General features: G+C 41.4%; 1 protein-coding gene across 2 annotated transcripts; it reads left to right on the top strand.

Annotated features, from left to right (window-relative positions):
* The first annotated feature begins 195 nt into the window (after positions 1-195).
* On the top strand, positions 196-27,947 carry LOC145433293 (uncharacterized). 2 transcript variants are annotated; one of them, XM_080310354.1, is made up of 7 exons: positions 196-1,905; positions 7,273-7,389; positions 7,456-7,612; positions 10,499-10,654; positions 25,899-25,966; positions 26,027-26,139; positions 27,304-27,947. In XM_080310354.1, exons 1-7 carry the CDS (start codon positions 917-919, stop codon positions 27,882-27,884), a joined length of 2,181 nt encoding a protein of 726 aa, XP_080166480.1. In that variant the 5' UTR covers positions 196-916; the 3' UTR covers positions 27,885-27,947. The 2 variants fall into 2 exon arrangements, with proteins under 2 accessions (XP_080166480.1, XP_080166481.1); XM_080310355.1 differs by having other exon boundaries at positions 198-1,905; positions 26,030-26,139.
* Positions 27,948-27,981: the final 34 nt, after the last annotated feature.

Here is a 27,981-nt window from a genome sequence, read left to right on the forward strand (position 1 = left end):
GTATAGAAAAATTTCGTTACAAATGCCAAGCCATGAGTGACAGTTTGCGGTGGTAGATCGACATCGCTATTGAGATTATATTTGTAAACCGTGGGCAGGCCTATTGTGATTCAAACATGTAGTGTGTGAAGACTGCCGTATGATAGTTACTACATAGTGGCTCTACTACTGCTATGCGATGTTACAGGCACGGACAGATAGATAGATATTGGTATCATTGCAAGGCAATAACTCGGATTATATAAGATTGCAGTAATCGTCTGGTATAGGCAGAACCCGAAATATGGTTTAATTGGCACCGATGGTACAAAGCGTAATAAGGCTATAAATAGTGGAAAACTATAGCTAGTCTTCGCAGCCTAATTCATGTCCCCTATACCTTACCTTTGTCAGAAAGGGTGTCTTTCGTTGTCGTGAGAATAGTGTCAAAATATTTCGCCATTTTGACGGTGAACCTGAAGCGTAGAGAGAATCGTGGAAAAATAGATCCTTGAATCGACAGAAGATGTTGCCTGCTGATTCTGTGATTTATTATACTGTGAATACTTAGACTTACTTTTATGTGCATAAATTCAACTTATTACGGCAAGAAATTAAGTATTTGCTCTTGTGACATACATTGCTCAGAGTGAATTGTTTTACTCTGGGATAACAATCCAATACGTGTCGTATGCAATCAGTCAGCTTGTCTTGAATGGGTCCTTGGAGAATAGATGACTCACAATCACACTGCTGGGAAAAATCACAAAGATGGACGTAACTCTGATTTTTAACAGCTTACGTATATCGGTAGCGTAAATCGAAAATACATTAATTCGCAAATTCATCGAGTTGTCTTCGTATCGGGCCAGGACAGAGACATTTCCCGGCGATCTTCGTGTGGGAGAATCTGATATTACGGCATAATTTGCGTACCATGACCGCAGTTGTAGTAAGTCATAAGTACGGAAACGCGAAAGGAAGCTTCGAAGAAAGCAACTTCTCCAGAGGTCGCGATTTCTATGAGGAGTACGCCGCCGGGAAGAGCGTTGAATCCAGCACCACCGACGATTCGTGTTCGGACAATTCAGCCAGCGTGTCAGGCCGAGAGTTACAAGACTCGCCGTCTCACGTCCACCAATTACAGACAGGTGGTTTGGGCTCGGGGCACGGCAAGGAGATGAGTAGTAGGGTAGGGATTCCCCCTCTCGGTTATTATCCGTACGACCACCACCAATTCAATCAAGAACAGTACCGGGCGAGGCATCAAATGCCGTTTGCGGTACCATTTCCTCAAGAAGGTTACGGTGTATCGGCGTTTAAACAACAGGAAGACATTGGCAGAGAGAGATCGAACTGCCAAATAGAATCAAGACAACACTCCGTTGATGAAAAGGACTTTAAACGAAACGGTCATCGAAAATACGCGTGTCTTGAGAGTACAGCGCAGGGTACCGGGAAATCGGACATCTTGGATAGCAACGGCGCATATCCGGTGTCGCAACACTCGCGTTTCGACAGCTCCGGTCAAATTCAGGAGACTGCGTCGCAGTCTGAAAACATGGACACTTCCGCTATAAATTGTCTCATATCAACGGCTGATTCATACCGCAGAGACACTGCCCCGGCGGAGTCCATAAATAACGTTGCGCTCTTAGAAGCGAGCGTGTCCAAACCTTTATCGCCCTTCAACGCACAGTTTTCCCTTTCAAACAAAAGCGCTAATCAATCCGACGACACCGGATTCTCGTCGCCACAGTCTTCATCCGGCAGGACGTCACCGGACTTACTGTCGAAAAAAGACTCGAAGCAACCGGTCCCGAAAAACCCGAAAGTCAGCTCCATCCAAGCAAGGCTGGAAATGAAGCCGTTATGGGATCAGTTTAACGACTTGGGAACGGAAATGATAGTAACGAAAGTCGGGAGGTAGGCGGAATTACTTATGTAACGATTGCCATACATTCGTCTTTTTACTGCGGCTTAATACCAAAAACAACAGTTGATTACTACAGATAAGATAAGTGTCCAGGTGTTTATTGGCTGGTAATGGTAGGGACGCCGATATCAGAATTAATCGTTCTTGGTAAATCCGAAGTTTGAAACAAAGATAAAAGTAAGGCGTGTTGGTTCGGAATTAAAGTCGTAAACATTAATGGCCGATGTTTGGACCAACGGTTTCGTAATTCAGAAAAGGCCATTTGTTCAAACTTGTGAATGTAGTAGATCTTGCTTACTACAAATTAGCCTTTCTTACCGTTGCACACTATACTATCTTACACCACAGACCTAGCCATTGAACAAATTTCTTACCAAGCTTACTATAAGGGTTAGACATGACCAAATTTCTCAGAATTGTTATATGGGCCGTACGCACTGGAGACACAACTCTCATTTATACCAAAAATATTATTTCTAATGGTTTAAAAAGCAATGGTTATATACTTAGCTTTTAATTCTGGATGTTTGTGGCTCACAATGCCACAATCAGGGATGTCCCCTATCACCCGAACCCACCAATAGTAATGGTGATTCTTCTCCGGAAAATAGCTCAGAGCGATATATTTATACACCATCATTGACCGTGTTGCATTTCTTTGTACGAAAGTTTGGAGCGTGGTGCTGAATACCAGCAGGCGACTTGCTTAATAACACACAACCCAACAAAAACAACAGCAACATTGCTACGCAAAACATGGGTGACAAATTGGGCATTGTGGTGCCGTTTCGATTTATAATTGCTTATTTCGGACGATTCATATCGTCAACATTTCTTATCTTTTAATCTGTCACCTCATGTGACACTGACCAGTATGGACCCAAAATTTACGCCGCAGGTCCCGTCGAAGAAGATTGTGTGAATTCTATACATATCAGGGACATAGGAACAACAGTCATATACCGTTTAACTTTCTCCACGACCTCTTTTTGTTACAGTGACACCAGCTATACACTAAATTGAATTCAGAATTCACATTAGCTATCCATATATTTCGTATCACAATGATTAGAAACAATTTTTGGTGGTTTGGAAACTATGTACTTTATTATGCAAAACGTAAATTCATAATACTCCATTCCTTTATTCAATCATATAACGTACCGGTATCGCACAATATCGAGTATGTCAATATCTAGTTTACTGGTACATTGATCCATCATTCTGTTCAAATTGTTGTATGACCCATCCCTCCAGTTGTGTCTGGTAGTCGATGTTATTGCTAAATAACAACGGCTTAATTCAGAATGATATACTCTCCCGAGTGATTGATTGATCGCGGTACCCGGACGCAAACAAGGTAAGAATCGCGAGCTGTATGCGCTCGTGTTCAGAACTTCGAATACACAGCGAGGAAACGAATTCTCTACTAGTTGCTGACGATTACCCCTGACGAGTGTCAGCCGAAAATATTCGGGTTCATTTCAATATGAATATACTATTTAATTGTATATTGAAGTTCTGTACCTCCAAGAAGCACTTCGTCCTAACGAATATTTCGCTAGTGTTCGAAAATTAAATTGTAACGGCAAACAGGACTTCATCTCACCAGTCATAGAAAACGCCATATAATAGTCAGATAACTGTATTGCAATCGTGCGTGTCGTTTAATATATTTCTGCGAGAATAATTTAGTCTTAGTCACAAGACTCGACTCTGCGTATATACACACTTTTGACACCTCATTTTGGTAGTAATGTACCAGTCGAGGGGGCGTTAAAGTCTCGGAACTGGTAGACAAAAGGTCTTTTATTGAAACAGTTGGCCAGATTTGCGATAAATTCCGGGGGATTGAACCAGATATAACTAGGCAAGTAGGCATACATTGGTATTAGGTGATTTATTTCGTAACGCTGGCATTGAATTTGCGTTTGGCTTTGAAATAGAGTGTTGTCATTGTCCGTTGACACTAGCAATAATGTATTGTTACTCAAATAGGAAGTATATGCAACGGTGCATGTCTATTTTGTCCGATTGATGCCATCATTTCAATTTTTCAAAACTGTTTGCTCTAGCACCCAAATCAAATATTGCATCTAGTTTGTTGATCGCTCGAGTCACTTTTCCTGCAATGTGCAGTGGTAAGATTTTGTATATTTGGCATGACCTATTTTACAAATAATAATAGGACATATAATAAGAGCAATTATTGCTTATAATTATGTTAATATTATCTTAAAATAAATATTCTTATATACCCTGCCAAATATGTCGCAAACGTTGTAACATGATATGTATTGTCTCTTGCTAATGCGACACGTCGAATATTCAGTGGCTTCAAACTTTAGTCAACCTGTCCCAACGTCTCTAAAACGCAATAGGATATATCTCGTTCACATAATATGCGACCTTTTCAGCGTGCGATATGCACCTCACAATAATTATAGACGCACATATTTCGAATAACAGCATATCTCATTCGAAAAATCTTTTCTTTCAGTGGTCAGAATTCACGCATGGTACATTACCGCGATAATCCGAAATAAACATTAAAAATACGCATGTCTTTACGAAACGTGATGCTGCGTGTGGACATTTTTTCCACACGCACGATTTATCTGGAATGTATATGGGTCCATTAATTGCTGTCTCCAATGTCGCTCCGGCTTACAGAAACCATAACCAGTATCGACTGTTTATTATACCAAGCCTACTCGCGGAATGCAAACTTGCCAATTCCTGATCCCTTGCTCAGCCCATTTTTAAACACAAATTTCCAGCAAACAGAAGAGACGATCGCGGGCCCCTGGAACCCATCTCGCCAGCGCACCGCATCTTGTAGCCTATCAAGGAAATTGTCCGATAAGAATAATTTCGCATTTTATTGTTTACACGCGAACCTGGCGAGGCTCTGGATAAGTTTGACACTGGCGCGATGGCCGGGCGCGGAATATTTACGGGCATCAGACTTATCGCTCGAAATCTGTGTAATGCGAATGAAATTTAAACAACGGACGGACAACGTCGGCCGGAGCAGATAACGCAGCGCGATGTAATACTTCTATCTGTTATACGTATTATCACATTGACGAATTAGGCCACCATTTTGAATTTTGACATCAGGCGATTACACGTACAATCTTAAAGTGGTATATATGTTTTAAATGAAGATCTTAAATGTTAGTTCATCAGATTAAGTATAGGTTATCGTAACCAACATTGATAAATAACACACACATCGATGTATCCTGGACACATTTTATACTATGCCCTGTTGGGTCGTCTCGTGTTTGGTGTCAACAGGACATATAGTATAACATATCCTGGACATATTTGACTTAGTGCGTTTTGATAATAGATCAAAAATGCTTTCTGAACATACCTTGTTGTGACTTTCATGACTAATGATTAAAACTAGTTATTATGCGCCATATGCCGCATTCGTAATTGGTAACAATGTTTAGTAGTATAGGTTGCATAAGGAATTTATTCTGAAAGGTAGGGATGAGCTTGGATCTGGATTTAATAATTAATTATAATAATAATAATTGGTTACTTGCGGAGTACAATTTGGGCATATAGAAATTGATAAAGACATTGTGCAAATCTATAGATTCACGAGTCAGTAATTTTGTATTTTGAAATATCATTTACGCCGTCACGTGACAGGATTTGTTCAAATACATGCCACAGCAATATATCGCGTAAATACTGAGGAATTATACCACATGTATTCAAAATGCTGTAGCTCGATCTAACTCAAACAAGCCTTTATTCATAAGGCTTGGAATGAAATGTATATATTTGCCAGTTTAAAATGAAACTAATTGGAAATAACTACACTTTATCACATAAACTATGGGAGATTCATACATGCCCACAACCGCCTGAGTTCTATGCTACAAATCTGGTCATCGTAACAGTAGAGTTCACGCCCTTGTCCGCACTGGCAGTTTCGATTTCCCGTATACCTGTTTTTGTTACGGATGCTTGAGCGTTACCCAAAATAAGAAAGAGAACAGTCAATTAGGAGTCCAAAGCTTTCCATATATGTCTCGCGCTCCAGTCAAACTCTTAGCGGCGGTCCGGCTGTCAAAATTCCGCGGCACGCGAACCAAGTGTGAGTCTTGCGAGATCGTAATCACCATTTTCCGCCGTGGCGAGTTAGGGCTGTACTTACGAAATATGATGAATGAAACTTTGGATTATATAGGAGACAGTGACGTTGTTATCTTCTCTTCTCGTTTTGCAAATTGGATCCGTTGTTTAGTATTCGTTTGTAAAGATCTCTATGAAATCAGTCCATATCTATATCCGAAATTTCGTAACTTACATATTATGCATAGAGGCGTAGCCAGGATAAAAATGGTGAGGGGCGAATTATTACTACAATGTCATGACGTCACGGATTGTGACGTAGTGTATACAGATGATATCCCAATTAATGGGTCGAAAATTTGGAGAGGGCAAATGCGTATTTCGTCCCCTGGCTGCGCCAGTGTGCATTTAGTATCCCATATAGCGGATTCGTACCTCGCAAATCGGATAACTTTGCATGTATAATGTATATTCTATATATGGAGAAACCATCCCAATGACTCGATTTGGAGCAGGATTATACGAAAAGACTATTCGGCTTATATATTTTCGCGTAGTGAAGTAGCGTCCGGAAAAAATAGGGCATTTCCAGCAATGAGTATTACGTCTTCACTGTGACGTCACACCTAAAATTGAGAGGCTAATTCCCCGCGGGAAAGTCCACGCCGCACTGCGATCACCCGTATATAATGGTACGACAAGCCGAGTGAATTTGTATTTATGTGTGCGATAAACATGCCATGTAATGACCCTTTTTGTAGCTGAATAATATGAAACTTGATGAACATTGTGAGGTCATGATGATATTTACATGATCTTTAACACAATCCATTTGTGAATACCGAAATAGTTGATGTTATTTGTCGAATTCATGGTGTTTTCGACTACAATGGTCAATTGGTCATATACAACCATATATTAGGCCCATATTCTTTATCATGATAACGTAGTTACGGACTTGTAGCACGACCTACTTCTAGGCTTTTTGTAGACAGTAGACACCGCTTAGGCGGATCAGATGGTGAAATAGGTGGTCGGTGGTACAGAACTTGAGGGCTACTATTGTTACAATATTCATTGCCTCCTCGCCATCTGATACGGAATCATAATATAGGATACGGGCCTGGTGTAAACGACCAATGCAGTCGAAACACCACGAATCCCAAAAACAACAACAACAATATTCATTGTAGAAACGCATTTATTATAACGTTCGAATCTGTGTGTTTGTGATGAAAACAAGCTATACCCGTCCACAGGAGAATGTTCCCGACCTTCCAAGTTAACCTATTCGGAATGGATCCTTCATCTGAGTACATACTGATGGTGGATTTCGTGCCGGTCGACGACAAGCGATACCGATACGCTTTTCACAGGTGGAATCTCTGTCATAATTCAATTTCTCCCTGCAATGGCTGACTCATCGCGTTTTGCTTTTTCAGTTCAAGTTGGCTTGTGGCCGGCAAAGCCGATCCGTCCATGCCCCCTCGAATACATCGACATCCAGACTCTCCCGCCAAGGGATCGCATTGGATGAAGCAGATCGTGTCTTTTGATAAGTTGAAGCTCACCAATAATCTGTTGGACGATAAGGGCCATGTGAGTTGGATGTGCAATGTGCAATGTGCATTGTACAATGAGTACTTACCCGGGTCGATGTAATTTATTAGTCACAACTTCTACATGAGTGTTCTGGTTTTTGAAAGCAGGGTTAAAATTCGGGTCTGGCTGTTCTGGTTCAGACCGGATTTAGGCTCAATTTTGGAAATTATACTTCGGACTGAAATCGGGCTAATTACCAGCTCAACTCATCCAAAATGTAATATTTCAAGAGTTAGGGTTCATATCTGGCTTAAATCAGACTGCTATTTTAATATTCGGGCTCAGGTTGTGTTTGGGTTCATACATATTGTGTTCGAGGCCAATATACACTCACAGTTGTACATGGTCCGCTTCCACCTATGTTTGAACGATATATTTTGCAAAGAACTTGGTTTTTTTATCCACACATCGAGTCCAGAAATATGTTGAATCATGGCCTACTAAAAACAAGGCCATGGTTGAATAGACTGCGCGCTTCTGTTTTGCAACGCTTTTGTATAATCTTGTAAACCATTTACTGGTCACCACATATTTTCTATATTCTCTTATAAATCGCATGAAATATAAAAATATCCCAACATGAAAGCGCACAGTATATATTACCGTATTCATAGTCGCTACACGGTCTTTTACGATTACTTTTTAATAAATCGACTCGGTTCTGCGCGGTGCGTGTTCCCAGACCTCCCTCGCGTTGCGGTTTGTACTCTATCTCGTAAATCTGTCCGTGGAAGCAACAATGATTTGATAGCGCAAGCGCCTTACCATGCTCTGCGCGACGCACAGCCAAGTGTAAGGCCTGCCTAATCAGAAATCAATTATCGTATACCTGCAGCCTGTTCCAAGTCGGAAGGTCACCAAAGCAGATCGCATCCTAACGGCGTATGACTGACGCAGGAAATTGCGCTGTTATCGACGCCTGCGCTATGCTGGGATGTTGTTCCTGCCTCTAAACTATGTCAGATTAGCGTAATTAAATGCAAATGTAACTGGCCAGTGGCCATTAGTAACTTTGCATTTAGGCGGGGTCGGCTGATAGGTTTGGCAACGCGTGAGGCTATAGTCCTAAGCGTAAGTAGCGTACAGTATCTCATGGTCTCCCGCATGTTGTACGGTTGTATAATATTTAGTAATTACATATCCGGCGTATTTCCCAGTCTATAACATACACATTGCACAGTACACGTGCATGATGAGGTTCGTGTCACAGATGTAGCAGATATATAGGCGATGATTGATGATTAAGAGCTTCTCTCGGATTGACGCAACTATTTTGTTTCTGTGGTTTGATGCGACTTGTTAATTGTAAATGATATGTATGTGACGAGACCTTGCACTGAAGCTTACTCTACTACACGACAGACTACATTAAATACGAGCGATATCGAAAGGCATTGGGAGAATGCGTTGTGTAGATTTGCAGATACAACAATGTTTATTGGTTACAGCTGGCGTATTTTTCCTTCAATAGCATTCGATGAATATTATTTAGCTCATAAAATTCCCTTCTTCGTCATCATCTCATTAAAAGGCAGGATCTTAGTCATGCCGTATACATGACGAAACTGAATAAATAGTCACAATCTACGTCACACTCGCGCTTGTTTACGTCACAGTTACACATAATTGGGAAACATGTGAAGTTTGACAAATTCCCTTTGCATAAATTTCGTCCGTTTAGCTCGTAACAACACATCAAAAGTGACTGGATAACACCCGTTTTTACTCAATAGCAGTATAGGTAGCCTTATCATAAATTGGCTTAATCTCAAGGGAGATGATGAAGAAGCTTAATCTGTTTGTATGCCTAATGGAATGACAAATCGCTCTGGGATTAGGTACTTGTAGTGCGGTCAAGATTTCGACGTAACAGTAGGTATATGTTTTCAACTACAGATGATTGATAGCTGTGACGCCGAGGGAAATGAATTGAAAGTCAAAATGACAACGCTACTTCACCGTGCCACCACCTCGCAGATATGCCTGCCATTGCTACGCAGGGAGATTTTGTAACCTCGCGCTGTTATTGTGTGACGTCATTTCGATAATATACAAATTACGAATTGTTGCTTAGGATTGAAGTAACCGCGTCGATCAGTGCAGACCGCGAAAATTTTTCGTTGATATCTGGTGGTGATGCTGATATAATTTGATGAATGCTTGGGATATGGTGTAGCGATAGTGTATTGCTTTTTGCATATTTCCGTGCCTTAAAATGTGACTGAGTTTGACGTTGAGTGATTATGATCAACTGTTACTAAATGATCTATTGAGATTAGCTTGCTGGCGTCGCCATTTTGAAAAGTGGGTGTCGTTTATAAATACGTAACTCTGGAGTAAAACGGATTTAATATTTCTGAATCCGGGCTCCGAATGTAATTCCAAAACCAAGTTGAATTTGTTTGATATCAGTCCAGGGCTACATCTTGAAAACACACTTGGCCCCATGGTCATTCCAAAATCCATTTAATTCTAATTCAATTTTCGTTCCATGAAAACACAAATCTAATCCCTACCCGGCCATAATTTTAAAATATTTTTGTTCAGCCCGCCGGCGTGCTCATCTCTGTTATGACGACTTAGATATTCGAGGGCTTTTTCTTTCAGCTTTGGTGTCCATATCTGTGAGCATTACACAATAAAGATCCCTTAACTATATATTAAAGTCTCATATATGGCTTGAACACCAGATGCGGAACACGATTACAATATCAAGTTATAATTTGCCTCGAGGAAAGTTGATAGGTGATCAAGTTGACACGGTGCATCCAATAACTAGTTAAATAAATTAGGTTAAATAAGATAACTTATTATAAGTTATCGTAAGCCCCAGTTGCTACAATATATTGCTAATTTCTCACACTATACATACTTTATTTTCAGATTATCCTCAACTCGATGCATAGATTTCAGCCGCGGTTCCACGTGGTGCTGGTCGACCACTCCAAGGACAGCGTTCAGAACGCCGAGGCGAACTACAAAACTTTTGTATTCGAAGAAACGAAGTTCATAGCGGTCACGGCGTATCAGAATCACAGGGTGAGTTGATGCAGCGGCGTTGATTGTGCTAGAGTCGGGGAAGTGCGAGTGTGCGCATGCGATTAAGTAGCTGAAAACAACACGAAAATAGCAAGAAAAGCGAGAGAAGAAGCGCGTTCGATATATTTGCGTCCTCTGTCCGTGGCTTATATCCATGGGCAATGGGCATTACCAATGGCGTAATAGCCTATGAGGGGACAGGCTTGGACATTGCGTCGTCCCTCTTTCCCCTGTGTCACGATGGATCTGTGAGGTCGCGTTATTGTTAAAATTGTTCGCATCCGCACTCGATATTCTCCATGTCTGCCGATGGATGTGTCATAAACCTTGCCAATTGTGTGACAATTTTAGGTCATAACTAGGGCGATTTTTTGACATGTCAAAATGAGTTACAAATTTGTTAAAATTGTAGCGTTAGGTCAAAAAATTGTCAAAATTGTTTACTAAGTCCAAATTTTTCTGCCACCTGCATTTCGTTTGTATCGTAAATGTTTGCACTGTCTGTGAGCTTATCATACGACATTTTACAGCTTTTAGCCTGCTTTAATAGACCTACCGTTGTAGACGGCACATTATCTGCTCATTTTGAATCATAACGGTCAAATGAAACAAATATGTTGACATATGGTGTTATGCTGAACGTACCGCAATATCTTAACTGCAGCAAGATTGCGTTGGCATTGATTCTTATATCAAGAAGCGCATGATGTAAAATTGTGATGCAGACACCATTGTCAGAATAAAGCAACACGATGTGTCACCACTCACCAGCAATGTACGCACAACTTCAGTACTGTAAGCCAACAACGGCTGCTGTTGGACACTCTTTCTCCATTCTTGGCAAGCTACTTAGTAAGGACAGACACTTTCTACCCGAGAATGCAGTACAGTGTCTTTCGTTGTACTTCAACAAATTATAATTATTTCTACCATAATGCGTGATGTAACTTAGAATTCTTCGTAGGTCCAGATTTCGTTAAAATAAAGTTTTTTCATGTAAAGATTTGTCAGTTTCCAAGTTAAATAAGTTTTTTTTCAGGCCAAACTACTTCGTAAGGACAGACAGTTCCAACCAGAAATGAAGATAAGTAGCACAATTCTAACATTATGTGGGAAACACCTAATTTACATACACGAGGTCAAAATTAAGTTTTGTAACGTCAATAAATGTCAAAATTGTGATATTTTAGGTCACAATCTTCCCTTTTTAGGTGCAAATATCGCCCTATATAGTCATAACTAAACGGAAAATGGACGTGTAAACAGGTTTTTAGAGCACCTACTCGGAAAAATGACCTTATTTTTAGTCAATTCACCAGCGATCAGGGTTAGATGAATAAATTTCTCGTATATATGTCCTTATTTTTGGATCCGTAAATATTGGCGGGCGAAAATTTGTGTCGAGAAGGGGGTGATTATTCGAAAAGAGTTTGGAACCACTGCTATAGAGTCTCGTGTCACCGGCATTCCCAGTGGAGTCTCTAGCAAAGTTACAGAGGTGTTCCCGTTCTCTGATCACTGACAATATCTGAGGTGGTAAACCTTCGACACGGTGGTCATGTGACCACTTCCGGTATCGCGATTTAGCAAATAGTCTTGACGGTTTAAGTATATACGGATTGAAAGTCACAAAACACTATATTAATCAGTGCATTGTGAGTTTGTGACAATATATATTGATGAGCCGGATTTTGCCTGAATGGTTGAGATCCAGGGGATTTGTAGGAATTTAAAAGCATAACATAGAGTCATAGACCCATCACATCAGTTATTAAATGATACAAAATACTGTTGTACCAAATATTATGAAAACCGCATGTATTACTATAAATCAAAATTCTTATACGGAATTGTTCTTCAATTCCACCTATACGACAGGGACCCATATCCAATCAAAGCGCACATCTAGTCCAGTTCAAAGGCAAGGGCATTTTGTGACGTTAGCATCACTGCGATCTAGTGGATTGTAACATGCATATTGCATACGTATATCTGTGCTTGTCACATGGGCGCGTGTGGCATCAGGCGCCGGGCGGGGCACAGTAGGTTATTATCTAATTCTGACTATTACGGCCTACTCCTTTATCATTTACATCGCATATTTTATTCTATGTATATGATGATTGGTTCGTAAACTCTCAGTCAAGTAGAGTTGGGTATGGACTAGGCTTACCATACGTCCTCGGAGTGTCTTCGTAGGACGGCCTTTTGTCCTCTTTTTTGAGATTTTGTCCTCTTTTTTGAAAAATGTAGGTCAGATTTATAGCAAATTGCGAGTGATAAGCCGTAAATTGGTACAGAGGGTATTTCGGAGCGAAAAACGCTATATTGAGCTCCGAGCGGAAAGATGACTTTTTTTTTTTAGTCAACCGGTCACCAAGTGGGAAAAATTCACCGGTTTTTGAGAATTCTACTCCAGTTTTGCAAGTCTCAAATTTCTGAAAAAGCGTCCTCTTTTTAGATTTCCAAAATATGGTAAGCCTAGTATGGACAAGTGTGATCGGACGACTTCACATACACTGTACAAAGTGTACGTGTACAATTGTACATTGTACAATTGCGTTGCCTGTAATTGACGTACCGTGACTCAACGTTGTATCATCATATCGTAAAGGTATTCGGGAGGCAAGCATGTCCGTCCACGTCAGTGTGGTATACGCTAGCCCTCCGGCACGGCTTGCTTTTGGATATGTTGAGGTTTTGTGAATCGGTTACCTACATTGTACATATGCACTCGACCTAATTACGATTTGCCGCCTTTTTGGAAATGGATAATAACTATGGACGCGTAACGGCAAATGCTTGTTTATGGCAAGAGGGAGGGAAAAATTAGTAATACATCCACGGTTTTGGTGTAATCTAGTCGTAGAGTTGAAATCCGCGGATAAGATATATATAAGTTGGTTGACATCGACTGGGTAGCTATTTTCGATCTGACCATTCGTCGCAATCAAATAATTTCGGCACATTTCCGCGTGCGTTCTGGTTCATTTACAATACCATACTTGGGAATATAATACGAGCTTAATATAACCACTAACCAGGTTTCAAAGCAACGCCGCGCGGCTCGTATTATATGTGGTATTGTAATAACAATCAATCAGAACTGTTCACGTCAGGATTATAAAATATGTACCAGAAAAATATGAACGATTTCAAGCATTGCTGTTGAGCAAACCGCAATCCAGATCATTTATGATTTCCAATTCACACACATTACTAATAGCGACAGCGATTATAATATTATTGCCTAATTTTCAATCTCCCAAAATCGAATTGCCGTACGTTCACCGAAATATCTGCGACTACATAATACAAGGTATAAATGCTCGATTGCACCTGTACTCCGCCGCACCACCAGTGGGAAAACGTGTTTAATCCGTTAAATAGCTATTCGACTTTTGAGCTGTATCTGTTTGCGGTACCTAACACGCTGTACGGGAGCAGCTTTCACTCTTGTTTGCCTAATATAGATGAGGGGAGGAAAATTATTTGTTTTATTTAGCGATAATTCGGCAACTGCCTATTCAACATTGTTCCTCCCAGAATCTGGTTTTGGGTGATTAACGCCATCGAGAAGTCATATACGCCGCACGTGTCTTTTTCTATTTCGAAACAGCTATGATCCCTTACCCTACAGAAGCAGGGGGTTAACAGGGGTAAAGCTCTGGTGGTTTGTGTTTCGTTCTCTATACCGGCGTGCATCTTTTTAACGTTTGGAAAGCGCCTTTATGGCACGCAAATTCCTTTTACGCGTAACGAAAAGGGAACTCATAATAACTGGCGTTAGAAATTATAGAGGGGCACAGACCATCTGAATTGTGCACTCTTTGATACTGGAAAGGCGAAGTAGATACGATCATTGTTTTCATTTGATAATGTAGGATAATGCTTGTCTTATGCGGTTACGCACCATACGCCCGCGACCCCTTCCGTCAGTGCAACAAACTTTGCCCTTATAAAATCATTAATGTGTTTGTTCGCACTTGCCCGTACGCCAGGTGTTGATAGAAAAAGGCAAGCTACAGTATATTGTGTTACGTCGGTGGCCGTGCCATTCTCTTTCGTGTACGGTGGCGTTGGCACGAAACGGCTTTCACACACACTGTCTATTTCACGTTACTAGTGTTACTGGCGGTATACAGTCACTTACAATCGAATGTCAATCAGTACGTTAAAACGTTCGACAGCATGAACATTAGAAAATGCACGCTTAAATTCCGATATCTTTGATTTTTGTTAGTTGCTATAGATTGAGATAGACTCAGCGCGTGGTTTGTTTGTTTGTGATATTCATGATGTGTTTCAACTACAATACTCATTTACACCAGGCTGATATTATTTTTTATCGTGATTCCGTATTTGCCGACTTGTAAGCACGGCAAGATACCGCCTACGCGGATTTAATGGCGAGGAGGAGCTTTGATAAACATCCAACACTTGGGAAGGGAATCTGGATTCGGCGGGGGCGGGGGGTATTTGATCAGTAAAACGTATTTTAAAAATGACGAGACATCAATAAATCATGATGACGTCATAAAAATGGCCACATAGCGATATTTTTGCATATATATTTATGCAGCTTGCGCGCCTGGCTGTGTCCAATCCCAGTGATTTCTATATATATAGATATCCGTGGTCCAGTCCATATTCGCTGCTTCGACAATCGTCGAAAAACAAGGCGAGACTTTAAACAGTGCTTTTGTTACGAATTTTGCGCCTCATTTCTAGACAATGTTACAAAAGTCTTCTGGCATACATTTCTTGGGTTTACTATCCAAACTTCCCAGATTATCAGCAGTATCGTGCATCTGTTTCATCTGTTCAAAACTAAAGAGAGTAAGTAGTATTACATTAGAGATTACTAACCGTAATTACATCATGCCGAACGTGTTTCGTAATGTTTTGGATATAAACAATTCCGACGGGCAGAAACATATTGCACTCGACCACAACAACAGAACCTGTTTACATAAACATGCGTTCCTAAACTGACAAATCGATACTGTTGATATCGAGTTCACACGCGAGAACGCACTACAAATCTAAAGTGCACGTAAACGCGGAATTTTGCGGTGTCAAAACGAAACGTGCCTTCGCGAGAGATGTACCGCGGGAGGTCCGCATGCCTTTTTGAGGTCCATTCTATCTCTTGAACTCCGCGCATGGGTTCATTTATCTCGTCGCTACCAGACAAACACGTGCATTCAGTATTGTGAATATTTATACATCACGACGAATGCCACTGCGAATGTTACAAGAGCTATCGATGAAATAAACAAAATGGTGGCCTCTTCGTGATGCAGGCGGAAATTTAGAAAGACGACGTACTCGCTTATGCGCGTCGACGTAAGGACGCACTGGTAGGCCCCCGGCAGAGCATTTTACATCGAGCATATTAATATATGCGATGGTGCCACTCAGTGTCGTTACACCAGATTTAGTGTATTCTGAGTTGAACTCGTTTTCTATCGTAATATTTTTCAAACTTTTGCTAACCTATAGTCAAACTAGGATACTAGTTTGATGTCAGTTATATAATAGGCTATGCTATATACTTGAACGGATGGCAATTAAAATCGTCTACAATTGTTCACGTAGCACAAGGACGAGATCCAGTCAACTGTTTCGCCTAGCCTGCCATACATTTTTATCAGTAGCAGAGAATTTATTACCCCACATTTACGAACTGCCAAGTCAAGGCGCGCGTCAAAATATTAACATGGACTCGAGAACTTATACCATATAGTCCAGACGCGATTGCGTAGTGCGCATAAGCAGGGCAATACTGTGTAATGTCAAAAGATTAATTCGTCATTTGCCGAGTCTTCTTGTAGCTTTATTGGTCTTAATCAATGCATTACTTCATAGTTTATAATTGACTTCATGATTTTTCAACTAGTCTTCTGTGGGTCTATCTAATGTTATTTAGTATGCGAATCAAGTATTTTGTTGCGAACCTCTAGTGACGACACTGCCAGCAAGAGATGACCAGCCCGCGGCCTTTAATTCCTGTCAACGCAAACCAATCGTCAATCACAGTCTTCAGGTTTCTTTCAACATTGTCGGCGCTTACCAGCTAGAATACATTCTGACACACTTTCTCCGGATAAGATTTTCAAAGCCTCTGGGATACAGAGACCGTCGGCATGCGTCTAAAGTACGGCCCAGACAAAATTAGTCGCGTGCCGTTGAAATCCATGGATCTTTCACCGGCACGCTATATTACAGAATTTGCAATCGGGAACAACTGCTGATTAACGTAATGCCGATGGATCCAATTCACTGCGCAGCTGATGTTTAGCCGCATGTCTGCCATTATAGAAGTATTTCTAGGCGGTTAGATGTCATTGATGAGATATGATACGGAATCTTTCAACATATGCGGCCTTATTGGTGTCTATACTGACTGAGCAATTGGCATTCATACCCTGCCGCCCTACTGGGGGTTAAAGATATGCAATGTTACCCGGCTCAGAAAACCGGAACTTTGGGCAATTTATATAAAATACACGAGTGGTGCTTTATGATTATTGTAAATCGGACCAGGCATAATTATTTACAGTGATTATTCCGGTGCAGTTCAATTATAATAATATTCAACGATCGATAGTGTATTTTGTACAATAACACGGTCATTTTTATCGCCTGCATCCGCCATTTTAACCCTGTTTAGGATGATAACTTCTTTTTCGCTTGTACCACTAATCTTCGCTGGGAGAAATGCTTGGTTAAAATATTCTATTTTGCCCACACGACCTCGCTTGCCACGATTTGTCATAGTAAATTCAATAATTTGGCTCTGCTCTTCAATTCGCCTTGGAACATCTATTTTCAGATATTTTGTAACCACATATAACAGTCTTCACAAATATACATTTTAAGTTAACAATTGACTATTGAAATGACAACTATTACAGATATATGATTATATAAAGATGCGGGGAATTTATGTCATACTTCTCGCAATTTCACCTCACTTTAGGAAACTGGTTTGCCTTGCACACGTATCAGTACACAATATAAAATGCGCTACACAAGATGTAATGCGATGAACGCAGACAGGATTCATGGGAAGGTGTCGGGAAACTACCATGCGCGGTATATCAATCTAGCATCCCCCTGACCAACTGGTATATATAGGCTAGTAATGATAATGCTTGACATAACGGCACCATTGGTATTCTCCGTGATTGCTATCTCCTTTCTTGTTGGCGCTATAGCTATATATGCGTCCTTCCCCGGGTATTTTTATGTACTTTTTTTGCAAATCCGCTGTAATACCAGGGATGTATGGAGAAGGAGACCACACATCGAAACGTTTCAAACACTTCCAAACGTACGGTTGGTGGAAGATTAACCATTTTTGCTTATTGGATTTGCACATGTATCTATCTGCAAGGCAATGAATATTTTAAAATTATAAAATATGTGTGAACATGATCATCTGTACCGACCATCACTAGACGCATTATCACTTGATCACCCGAATTCCGGTGGGAACTCTCCTCCGGTTGTTGAGGTCATAAAATATATATCATTGGAACCAGCGCAACAATTAATGTGCATGCGCGACTTCGTCGTTGCTGTAAAAATATTTTCCTAAACCGCGCTACGTGATCTCCGTTTGGTACGTGATAAAACCGGACGCCGGACGCGTTCACTCGTGCGCGATCGCTGGACTTCGTATTATTCTTCTTCTACAAATAAACAGGCAAATAAATTCAATATCGCTTTCCAGTGGCCTTCGTCCCGTACACTGGAAAATAGAGTTTGTAGCAGGCAAATGATCTGCGCCGAAGCCCGTTGACGGACATCTACGGTAAAGTCAACAGCGCGTCTGTCGGCAAGTCTATTCTTCGTTAGAGCGAAATTTATAATCTTCTCCCGGCTGGCATTCCGGTTTGTATTTTTTTAATATCGCTCCTTGCTTGAATCGCGGGTGCGAAACAACGCCCTTCCGCAGTGAATTGTATCCGCACAATCCGTATTCAGAGCGCTGTTCTTCTATTTTTATAAATTAAAACAGGGAGAAGACACCTAAGTTGAACATTTTCCTGCTCCTATACATGCACCGAGATCTTATACGCTCACTGCGTATAGTTTATGGAATAGAATTTTAACATGCATCGAAGTGTATACTTCGGTGTATGCATATATAGTTAGTGCTGTTGTACACTCTCACAAAATCGTGCTAAAATTGCTACTGAATCCCTAACGTGTGTGATGAAATATACGTAGTCAGTGCTGTTGTACACTTTCAGTACATCTTGTCGGGCTTCCTACTGCATCACTAATGAATTTCAAATGGGTCTCGTCTTTCGCACAATATCTATGTGCCAACAATGTGATCATGTGAGGTACGACTGTCACGTTTTTATACTGTCACGTGTGTAAGTATTTTAATGTCAGGTCATATCTAGGGTTGGGCAAAATCGAGTACCTGAGTGATTCGATTCTGAATCACGTAATATGCTTCGAATCGAATTATCGAGTATCACTCATTAGGACATCATCACATAGTGTGATACGTTAAAGTTCAAATATGTACCTTTTGTGCCACCACAAAGAATACAATGTCTGTTATCCATCACATAAAAGATATTTTGGTATTTTTTCGACCATACCGATTTCGTTCCACTTGGTGCCAATGTTGTGGGATAATCATGACTTCGGAAATGTGCTACGTCAAGTAACCTTGGTAGCTTTTCTACTATATGTTTCGTATGCTACGATACCGCCGATCAAGGGTTCAAAGCTTCAACGGTGAAAATTAGTATCAAAACTATGATTCTCGTTGATAAATTAACTTTCAATGGTGAGAAGCGTATAATTTCGCTACTCGAAAAAATCGTCTTTTACTACTCGACTCGAATCATTAGAATAAATACTCGATTATGATTCGAGTACTCGAATCATTGTGTCCAGCCCTAGACTCATATCTCGGGTAACTGTGGCATTGTGGCATAACTCCATCTATAATTATGTGCTATCAAACATCAATTTATTAATTATAGACGCAGAGGAATAAAAATAGGCAAATTGCGGCGGAAACCACTGTATGATGGTCGGTGATTTTGCTATCAAATGCCTAGCCGGGCATGCATTTTCGTGCACCAGCGGCACTCATAACAAGAGCTGGCCAAAATCGAGCACCTGAGAGATTCGGTTTGCAATAGACTATTATCGGCTTCGAATGGAGTGTACCGGTATCACGACAGTATGGGTGATTTGGAAAGTTCAAATCTGTACTTACAAACAATAATGCGAGCTAAACCCTACTATAAAGATAATTCGGCAATTTTTCGACCATGAAAATTTCATTGTGTTTTGAGAAAATGCTGGGGATTATAGGCACTATATATATTTCACATAAATGTCGTTGCTCTTAACGTACATGACTTTGTGTTGTTGAGGGTGTTGAAAATCGATCGATGGCAATATGGTTTTTGCAACAAAAATGAGATCATGTATGAATAAACGAGATCAGTGCCCCTTTCCAAGTTCTATTTATGAATGCGATACTGGATCTTTAGATGACCAAATTCCACTATAGCTCTCGCCTTCAAATTTGAAATCTTTGCCAACTTAAATTGTAATTAAGGACATCATTATTTCTCCCGGTACTGTGTGCCATCTCAATAAACTTCTCATTCCGTCCTGAAGACGGATGCCCGAAGACAAACAAACCGGCAACCTCAGTTTAATCCCATTATTTGCCTATAGTCGCATGCGCATTCATTCTAGCGAACAGCTTCTGCGAGAGTGTCATAATCGCGCGCGCACACTTGAAATTTCTCAACTCGGAAAATCTTCGGCAAACACCGGTCCAGATATGCGCCTAAAAAGCTACTCACCGCGGCTTCGCACGTTTAGCGGCAGCGCGAAAACTTCGGTTCGCCTCCGTTCCAACAGCCCGCGCAGATGGGTGTGTTTGTCTACGTGCGTGTCGGTCCGTGACTGAGATTACCCGGTACGGTGCGACCTCGCCAATTGGAGTTGAGCCCGGGAATTAGCTCGACGTTCGGTAAACAAATCGCATTCGACATAAATCGCGTCACCTTGAAAAGGATAACGGGTGCTGGCGATCGCGCGGGCGATAATCGCAACAAAAAGGAATTTCTTTAACACCTGTATGTCTAAGCTCCACGCTTGGCCGCTAAGGGATGCGGCGCGGCCGCGGGCAGGCCAGGTGTAACCGGAATCGGTGGTGAAGGATGGGTAAAAGCTGTTGCGTTGGGCGTTCGCGGTATGGGAAGTGGGGATTGCGGCCGTTTTTACTCGGAAACGGTGCCTTTGATAAAGGTGTGAATCTTTACGTTGCGCTCTTGCGATGTATTGGTTGATTGACGCGTATAGTCGGCGGTGGTATCGTTTTGCTCATTGATATTTTACTATTTCAATAATGCTCCGACAAGACGCAATATTTTCGAGCTGACACTCATCGGGAACAATCGCCAGTGTGTTTGTTCGAATTTTTATGCATGCGACGTCGTAATTACGGCTGTTGATATACAAAATAGATTCGAATTCTCTACAGTTGCTGGTGATTGCTCGTGATCAGTGTCAGCACGAAAATGTTCGGGTTTATTTCGAGTATATGGATAATGAATTATTCAATTGTGTATTGAAGTTATGTGCCGCCTAGAGTCACTTCGAAAAATGAAATTCTCCTTTTCAAATGGGGCCAACCAACGTCAAAGCAGTGTGGAATTGTGTGATCGCATATTGTGAGCATTTAAAACTCTATAAACACTTCATTTTGGTATACCTCAATCTCACAAATACCACAATCTAATTAAACCAAGGACATCACTCCAATCTTCGCAAGCGACGATGCGAAGAATTTCTGCAACTATATATGCCGAATCAGAGTTCGACAACTTGAAATGTTCTGCTTTTCCAAAATAGATTAGACTTAGAATTATAGCTACATAGTTTTTTTTCCCAAATTAAACTAGAACTAGGATTATATACTCAGTTTTTTTAAAAATGAGATTATAATTAGAATCACTGAATTCGCGATAACTTGGAAATTGAATTCAAGTTCAATTCATATCGTATCTAATCAGAGTTCATTATCATAAGCAGAAACAGTTTGAGCCTAAAAACATTTCACAAATTATTACATTATAATTAGATTATTAGATTAGGCATTTCGCTCTAATTAGTATAATAAGAAAGCCACTCGCGATACGCTTTATTCGCTTCTGAAATATTTCGTACATAACTTCAGTCGGGCACATTTGATATTCGACACCGTGCACACCCGATACTTGTCATACACATGTCATACCGCCACGGGAATATAGTCACTAGCGCGCTGGTCCGCTTACATCCGTTGCGTTCAAGCTGAGATATTCTTGGAGAGAGAGATAGGGAGAGTAAAGGGTATCGTTCGGTGGGCCGGCGCGGAACTCAAACGCACGAGAGACAGCGGTACCTGAGCGTGAACTGAATCATCAGAAATCTTCGTGGGTGTCTGCGTAGCGAGATGCGGTTTGGTTTTTAAAGCGAGCGGCCGCGAGCGTCTTAATTTAAAACATTAACAATGCTTCTCCGCGCTAAACTAACAACAGGTGGACGGATTCCAACCAGTCGATCAACTTATTTGTCATCGAATACTAAACCCTCACTCATCCTTGACATCTATTCCCGTCCCATATTCTCCTACGGCAGAACAAGGTCGCGTCGTATAGGGCGATACCGCACAATAACAACAACAACAATTGCGCAACTCGCCTTTTTGCTTTCAAGGTTGTTTATTCGATTCCAAATATATGAGAATCAAGAATAACACACAGGTCGCGACTTTAATACACTCGTGTGAATACAGAACATCAGCTGACCAGCATAGGACATTGGGACACGGGCGTAAAGCCAAGCCAAGCCTAGTTCATTTTTTATGTGAAGTGACGCCAGGCATAGATTAATACCTTGACGCAATGAGGTAATATGACATCACAATGCATAAAGTGATGAATTTGGGAAGTGTTTTTTCTCTCTTGCTGTTGAGCTTGAAGTCTAACTTATATTATAATGACATTGCTAGTTAAGGTCATAAATTTTAGAAACCTATACATTCGACGAACAGTTGTATCTTTCAGTGCCTTCTGTCTTTGTGCATATTTGTGGCGCATTAGTAGCCTATATACGTGGCGATTATAGGTAAAATATTTGAGACTTGAAATGATTCCAGTGCTAAACTTAGTATATACAAATGGTAACCAGAGTTGTACAAACTATATCAATCTAGTTAGTCAACTAACTACTGGATATTTGAGGAGTTCTAGATCTAGTTCTAGCTACGGATGGATATTGACAAGTGAGTATAGTTCTAGTTCTGGTTCAAAATTTTAAAATACGGTAGTTTGTACAAGCCTGATGATCAGTAACGCATTCGCTACAAACAAAATAACCTCAAACTCGCTGTACGTACGGTACCGATGTACCCGCGAGCACGTGAATATTGAAGACGAAGGCAAAAATACTTCTTTAACCACCCATAAGTAGGGTTACCATATTTTGGAAACGGGAAAGGACGACACTTTTTCAAAATTTTCAGAGATATAATTCCGGAGAAATTTCTTTAGAAAATGGTAAATTTTCCGCACTTCGTGGTCGGTTGACTAAAAATAAAAAATAAAAAAAGGTCAACTTGCTCGCTCAGCGACCAAAATACAGTTTTCATTCCCGTTTACAGGTGGTTGACTAAAAAAGGTCATCTTTCCGGCTCAGCTCCCGAAAAAGCCGCTGGTACGGTATCTCCCTCCAATTTCACAGTAAATTTCACCGAAATCTCAAAATGGAGGACATTTGGGCGTCCTCGGATGACATTTTCAAAAACCTGAAAATGAAGGACAAATCCTCCTAAGGGAGGACGTATGGTATTGGTAACCCTACCCGTACGAACAATGCTTTCTCCAGCGTGCAAGTACAGCGCGAAAGCGAAGTTATTCTTGCTAATCACCCCTCTTCGCCGGTCGCAACTTTCTTTACCGGAGCGACTGGCCCAGGCGGTTGGTACAAGCCCTATTGTTTAGCGGACTTGTCATCCCTGAGAGGAACAATAGCCCGGATTAAATTTACCGCCTATCGCCTCTATCCACCGGCCGCGACGCATAAAAGACATCCGATTTGTTGTAGTTGGCTCGAAAGGCCGAAGCATACATATTTTCAGTGCGGAGAGGGCCACTCAATCATGTTTTGATTTCGTTGCGCGACGCGCGGCCGCTGACGGACAAGTTGATTCAGCGCACGTCGATGACAAACAGACGCTAAATATTACGCTTACAAGTTCTGTGTGTGCAAGTTATTTAACTCGCGCCGGAATACGTGACGAAGTAGAAATTTTCTATTTGTACTCACGGAGTTTCGTGGCACCTGGGTCTTTTCCTAAATCGCGCTGCGCATCGATCAAATATTCTCAGGGCTGCGAGGAGTCCTGTCTGTTAGGCTCTGGTGACGAAGTCGCTGTGTCACGCGCCGCTGTCGCTTGTTTGCTGATCTCGCGTTGAGTCGATGAGGATTGGTGTTATCACAATCGCGCATAAAGTGTCGATTTGTTTATACCCGGTGTCACTTAATAGGGTTAATTTTGTAGTGGTGCGCGCTGCGAAATGAGTGGCGATTTAGGTGTTAGATTGTGACGCAATCGGTACCTATTATGAAATTGCTCATGCCCGCTCGAGAGTGTAATCTACTAAAGGAAAATTATCTATTGGGATTTCAGTAATCGGTAATCACGCTGCGGTTACACTTAATGCTCTAATCTGGTCGACATATTATGTCGGAATTCCCGGTACATATACATATGGAAGACTTAGAAATGCCTTGAAATTTTATTTATTCGTCTGACTTGGTGTGAATTGCGAACGTGACTCGTGCCTTTTCAGAATTGACCGACTATCAGAAGTTCGTGGTTTTCTGTCTGCTTACAATGCCTCGTAAATCTTAATACCTGAAGACCCTGTCGCTGATAGTTTTTCTGTAACTTAGCCCTTGCATCTGCTCTTTCAGCTGCATAAAAATCGAATTAATGTACGGGATTCCCCCGTAATTTGAGTGCCCGCGCATTTACTTAGCCAAGTAAATGTAATTAATACCAGGGTTTATTCAGCTGTTATAGCATGCTGTGCTACAAAACCTCACTGTAGAAAATATTTTTTGATTTCAGGGCAATATTTGCCTATTGCACAGTGCCTTAGAAATCCTCAACCCAATCTAAGACTGATCATCATTTTGTAGGACATCACTGTAAACCGTCTTACCGTTATATACAATTTTGGTTGGCTAAACTCTAAACAGTTTATGAAACAAGAAACGCTAGTGTGGTTGATGTCGCTGAAATTTATACTTCGTAATATTTTCACTGCACAGTGCACATCTTTATTTCATTAAGCGGGATATATAAAAATGGCTCCCAACCTTTCCAGTGATGGACTCCTAATCAGGATATTTTCATGATCACGGACTGATAAATCCTTTAAGTTAGCGATAACGCGGAAGATTTTAAAAGGCATATCATAGCTGTAGCTGAGCACGAAGCAAATTTTTAAGTACCCTTCTAACTGCGAGAATAATAGCGTTGTCGTGAACCAGTGGGAACCACTGCTTTTACAAAATATTGCCGCGCATGAGGAAAGACTCGTCGTTCTTTTCGGACAGACGGGCCTCGAATTTGAGCAGGTACTTGGAATTTCTACATCGGTGCATGTGATACAGCAAATCCCAACCACACTGCATCAATTGTCTTACCAATGATAGGAACTCCTGACCAATTTTCGACTTGACCCACAGTCGAACCTATAACGAATCTCTCGAGAAGGCTGCACGTGCACATGTGTAATGTCTATACAGTACATCTTGGTAACACGAAAAACATGCCATTTTAATTGACTTGCCCTATTGAACCACGTACTTACCGATTGTCTGCATCAAACAACTGTACAGCGTAGCCTACATTGTACAACAAACCCTCCAGAATTTAATCCCGTAATTCGCGCGGGCTCGTGGGAATAAATTATCAGAACATAGCCCTTCCTGTTGAACTCTCGACATTGATTTCAATGTAATTCTCGAAAGCCGGCGGGAAACGCGTCCGTTTGAAGCAGTACATAACGAGAAAAACATTCCTCATCTGCGCCGAGATACGTAACGTCCGTAATTGCGGGAATACATTCAGAAATATCGGTGGCTAGGGTCAGTACGATTGTAAATTCATTATCTGCCATTTCGCTCGCAGATCACATCGATGAAGATTAATCATAATCCGTTTGCGAAAGGCTTCAGGGATGACGACCCAGAAGAATAGTGAGTTTTAACGAGGTATTGGTACGCTGTGTCTCGGCGATTAATGGCTTTTGCATTTAGCAGCTTGGAAATACTCGGCAATTTGCCTTTCGGAGGATCGCGTAAGCGAAGTCATCACAGGCCGAGCTCTCTGCAGTTGATGGGCGTCGCTGCGAGGCACAGGCAACTTACAGGTAAATTATATTTGATTATGATTGCGTTCAATAAAGTTTAAACTTTATTTCATTCGCGATCAAATGGAAATTACTTAAAGTAGATACATAAAATTTAAGTGTCAAAAACATTCAAGCAAGTGGTTTCAAAAAGTACATATAGAGTTGCGAGGTCGCATAATATTATCGCTCAATCGGAGATGACTCCTTCAGAAATCGTAATAGAAATATTCGCTACTAATGCAAAGTTACTGATCCGTGATCACCAGAGGTGGTCAAAGTAGTCACCGTCGCTACTCACTACGAATGGATCATGTGGAGCAAGCCGACTTACCGCATTGCCCGAAGGCCGCGATATAAACAATGAATTGCCCGAAAGGGTGACGAAGCTCCGAAGGCCCCGACGCGAATTATGGATTAAGCATTTTCCATGTTCTTGCAGAACGAAAGCGAATAAGGCACGCTTAGGAATATAGCATTCGCATGGTGTGTTAGGAGTGCCTGTGACCGAGCTAGCACAGCACTGTATACTGCACTAAGCCTTTATAAGCAATAAACCTTCGAAGTAGAAGTAACGCCGGAATTTTTACTCAAGTAGAAGTAGGAGTGGCGGTTCACAAGTAAGTAAGTAAGTAAGTAGGTATTCTACGCCTATTTGTGCCTAAAAACTGGAAACTGTCAAGTAGAAGTAGTCTAAAATCATAACTACTTAATAAGTAGTGCGAGTAGGCAAAATCTACTTCAAGTACACTACAAATAAGTGCGATTTTCGACGATATATTGCGTCACCGTGATACAGAAGCTATTTCAAGTAATTATCATGAAAATTTCATTCACAAAAGTGATACAAAGAAGTCATGAAATATCGATCGGTCGTATCGCAGCCTGCGAGGCATGTAGTACAAAGCTACGCTCGTTAATGGAAATGACGTAACTGCGAAGACGGGTTCATCCCACAGCATTGTCACGCGATGCAATGAAATAGGCATAGTCGAAAAAATTCCAAATTACCTTTGCAATGTAATGTAGAAATGACAATATATTCTTTGCAGTAACATAGTAGGTACATATTTGAACTTTCCTTGTCTTTCATAATGTTATGACGTCATAATGAGTGATACTGAAACACACGACTTGATTGGAATCCAAATTCAGACCAACTTACCACCTCGGCTATTATCACAGACTCCCAATCCGCAAGAGAAAGCCCGATATCGCCCAAAAGCGAATGCCGATCTCAGCCCGCCCAGTCGCCGTCCATGTCCTCGCACGGCGCCTCGGCCTGCAGCGCCATGAGCCCGAACATTTCCACCGCCGGAAGATGCGCCGCCGAACTGGCCAGCGCCCTGGGCGCCGAATCATCTCACCCACTTAACACATCATATTCCGCCAGTGGGTTCACGGCTGGCCACCATCCGCACGGATTTTCGCCTTACTACAGTCCGTCCGGATCCGCGATGCCGTTGTCTATGGCTCCAGAGGACCAGGCGCGTGGCTTCTTAGCTTCCGGCCACCATTTTACTTCACAAGCAACGCCTTACGCTGGATCCGTGGCGTTTGACGATGGTCGTACTTCCAGTTATAAGTATCATCACCCGAGCTCGCACAACCATTACGGCGGGTATTTTTCGACGGCACACGCCAGGACTGCGCCGTATCCGCTTGCCCCACACGTGCGGACGCCGTACGAACACGCAGCCGACATGTCGCACGCCGGGTTTTACCCGGAGTATTCAAATATAAATCCTTACACGTTCGAGAGATAAAGATGTTCTGAATGGATATAGTTGGTTGTCGCTTGCATTTTGCATTAAAAAGTCTCGATATTATATCGGATTGTGTGTGTGTGCCTGCCTTGGATAA

This window comes from Botryllus schlosseri, chromosome 2 (genome assembly GCF_051294905.1).
Source record: "Botryllus schlosseri isolate E-star chromosome 2, Bs_hap1, whole genome shotgun sequence".
NCBI lineage: Eukaryota > Metazoa > Chordata > Ascidiacea > Stolidobranchia > Styelidae > Botryllus > Botryllus schlosseri.

Bases quoted from the DNA above. Each gene is read 5' to 3' on its own strand.
- LOC145433293 (XM_080310354.1), top strand. From the start codon at position 917: ATGACCGCAGTTGTAGTAAGTCATAAGTACGGAAACGCGAAAGGAAGC. The intron at 25,967-26,026 runs GTGAGTTTTAAC...TTTTGCATTTAG, and splicing joins GATGACGACCCAGAAGAATA to CAGCTTGGAAATACTCGGCA. The intron at 26,140-27,303 runs GTAAATTATATT...CTATTATCACAG, and splicing joins GAGGCACAGGCAACTTACAG to ACTCCCAATCCGCAAGAGAA.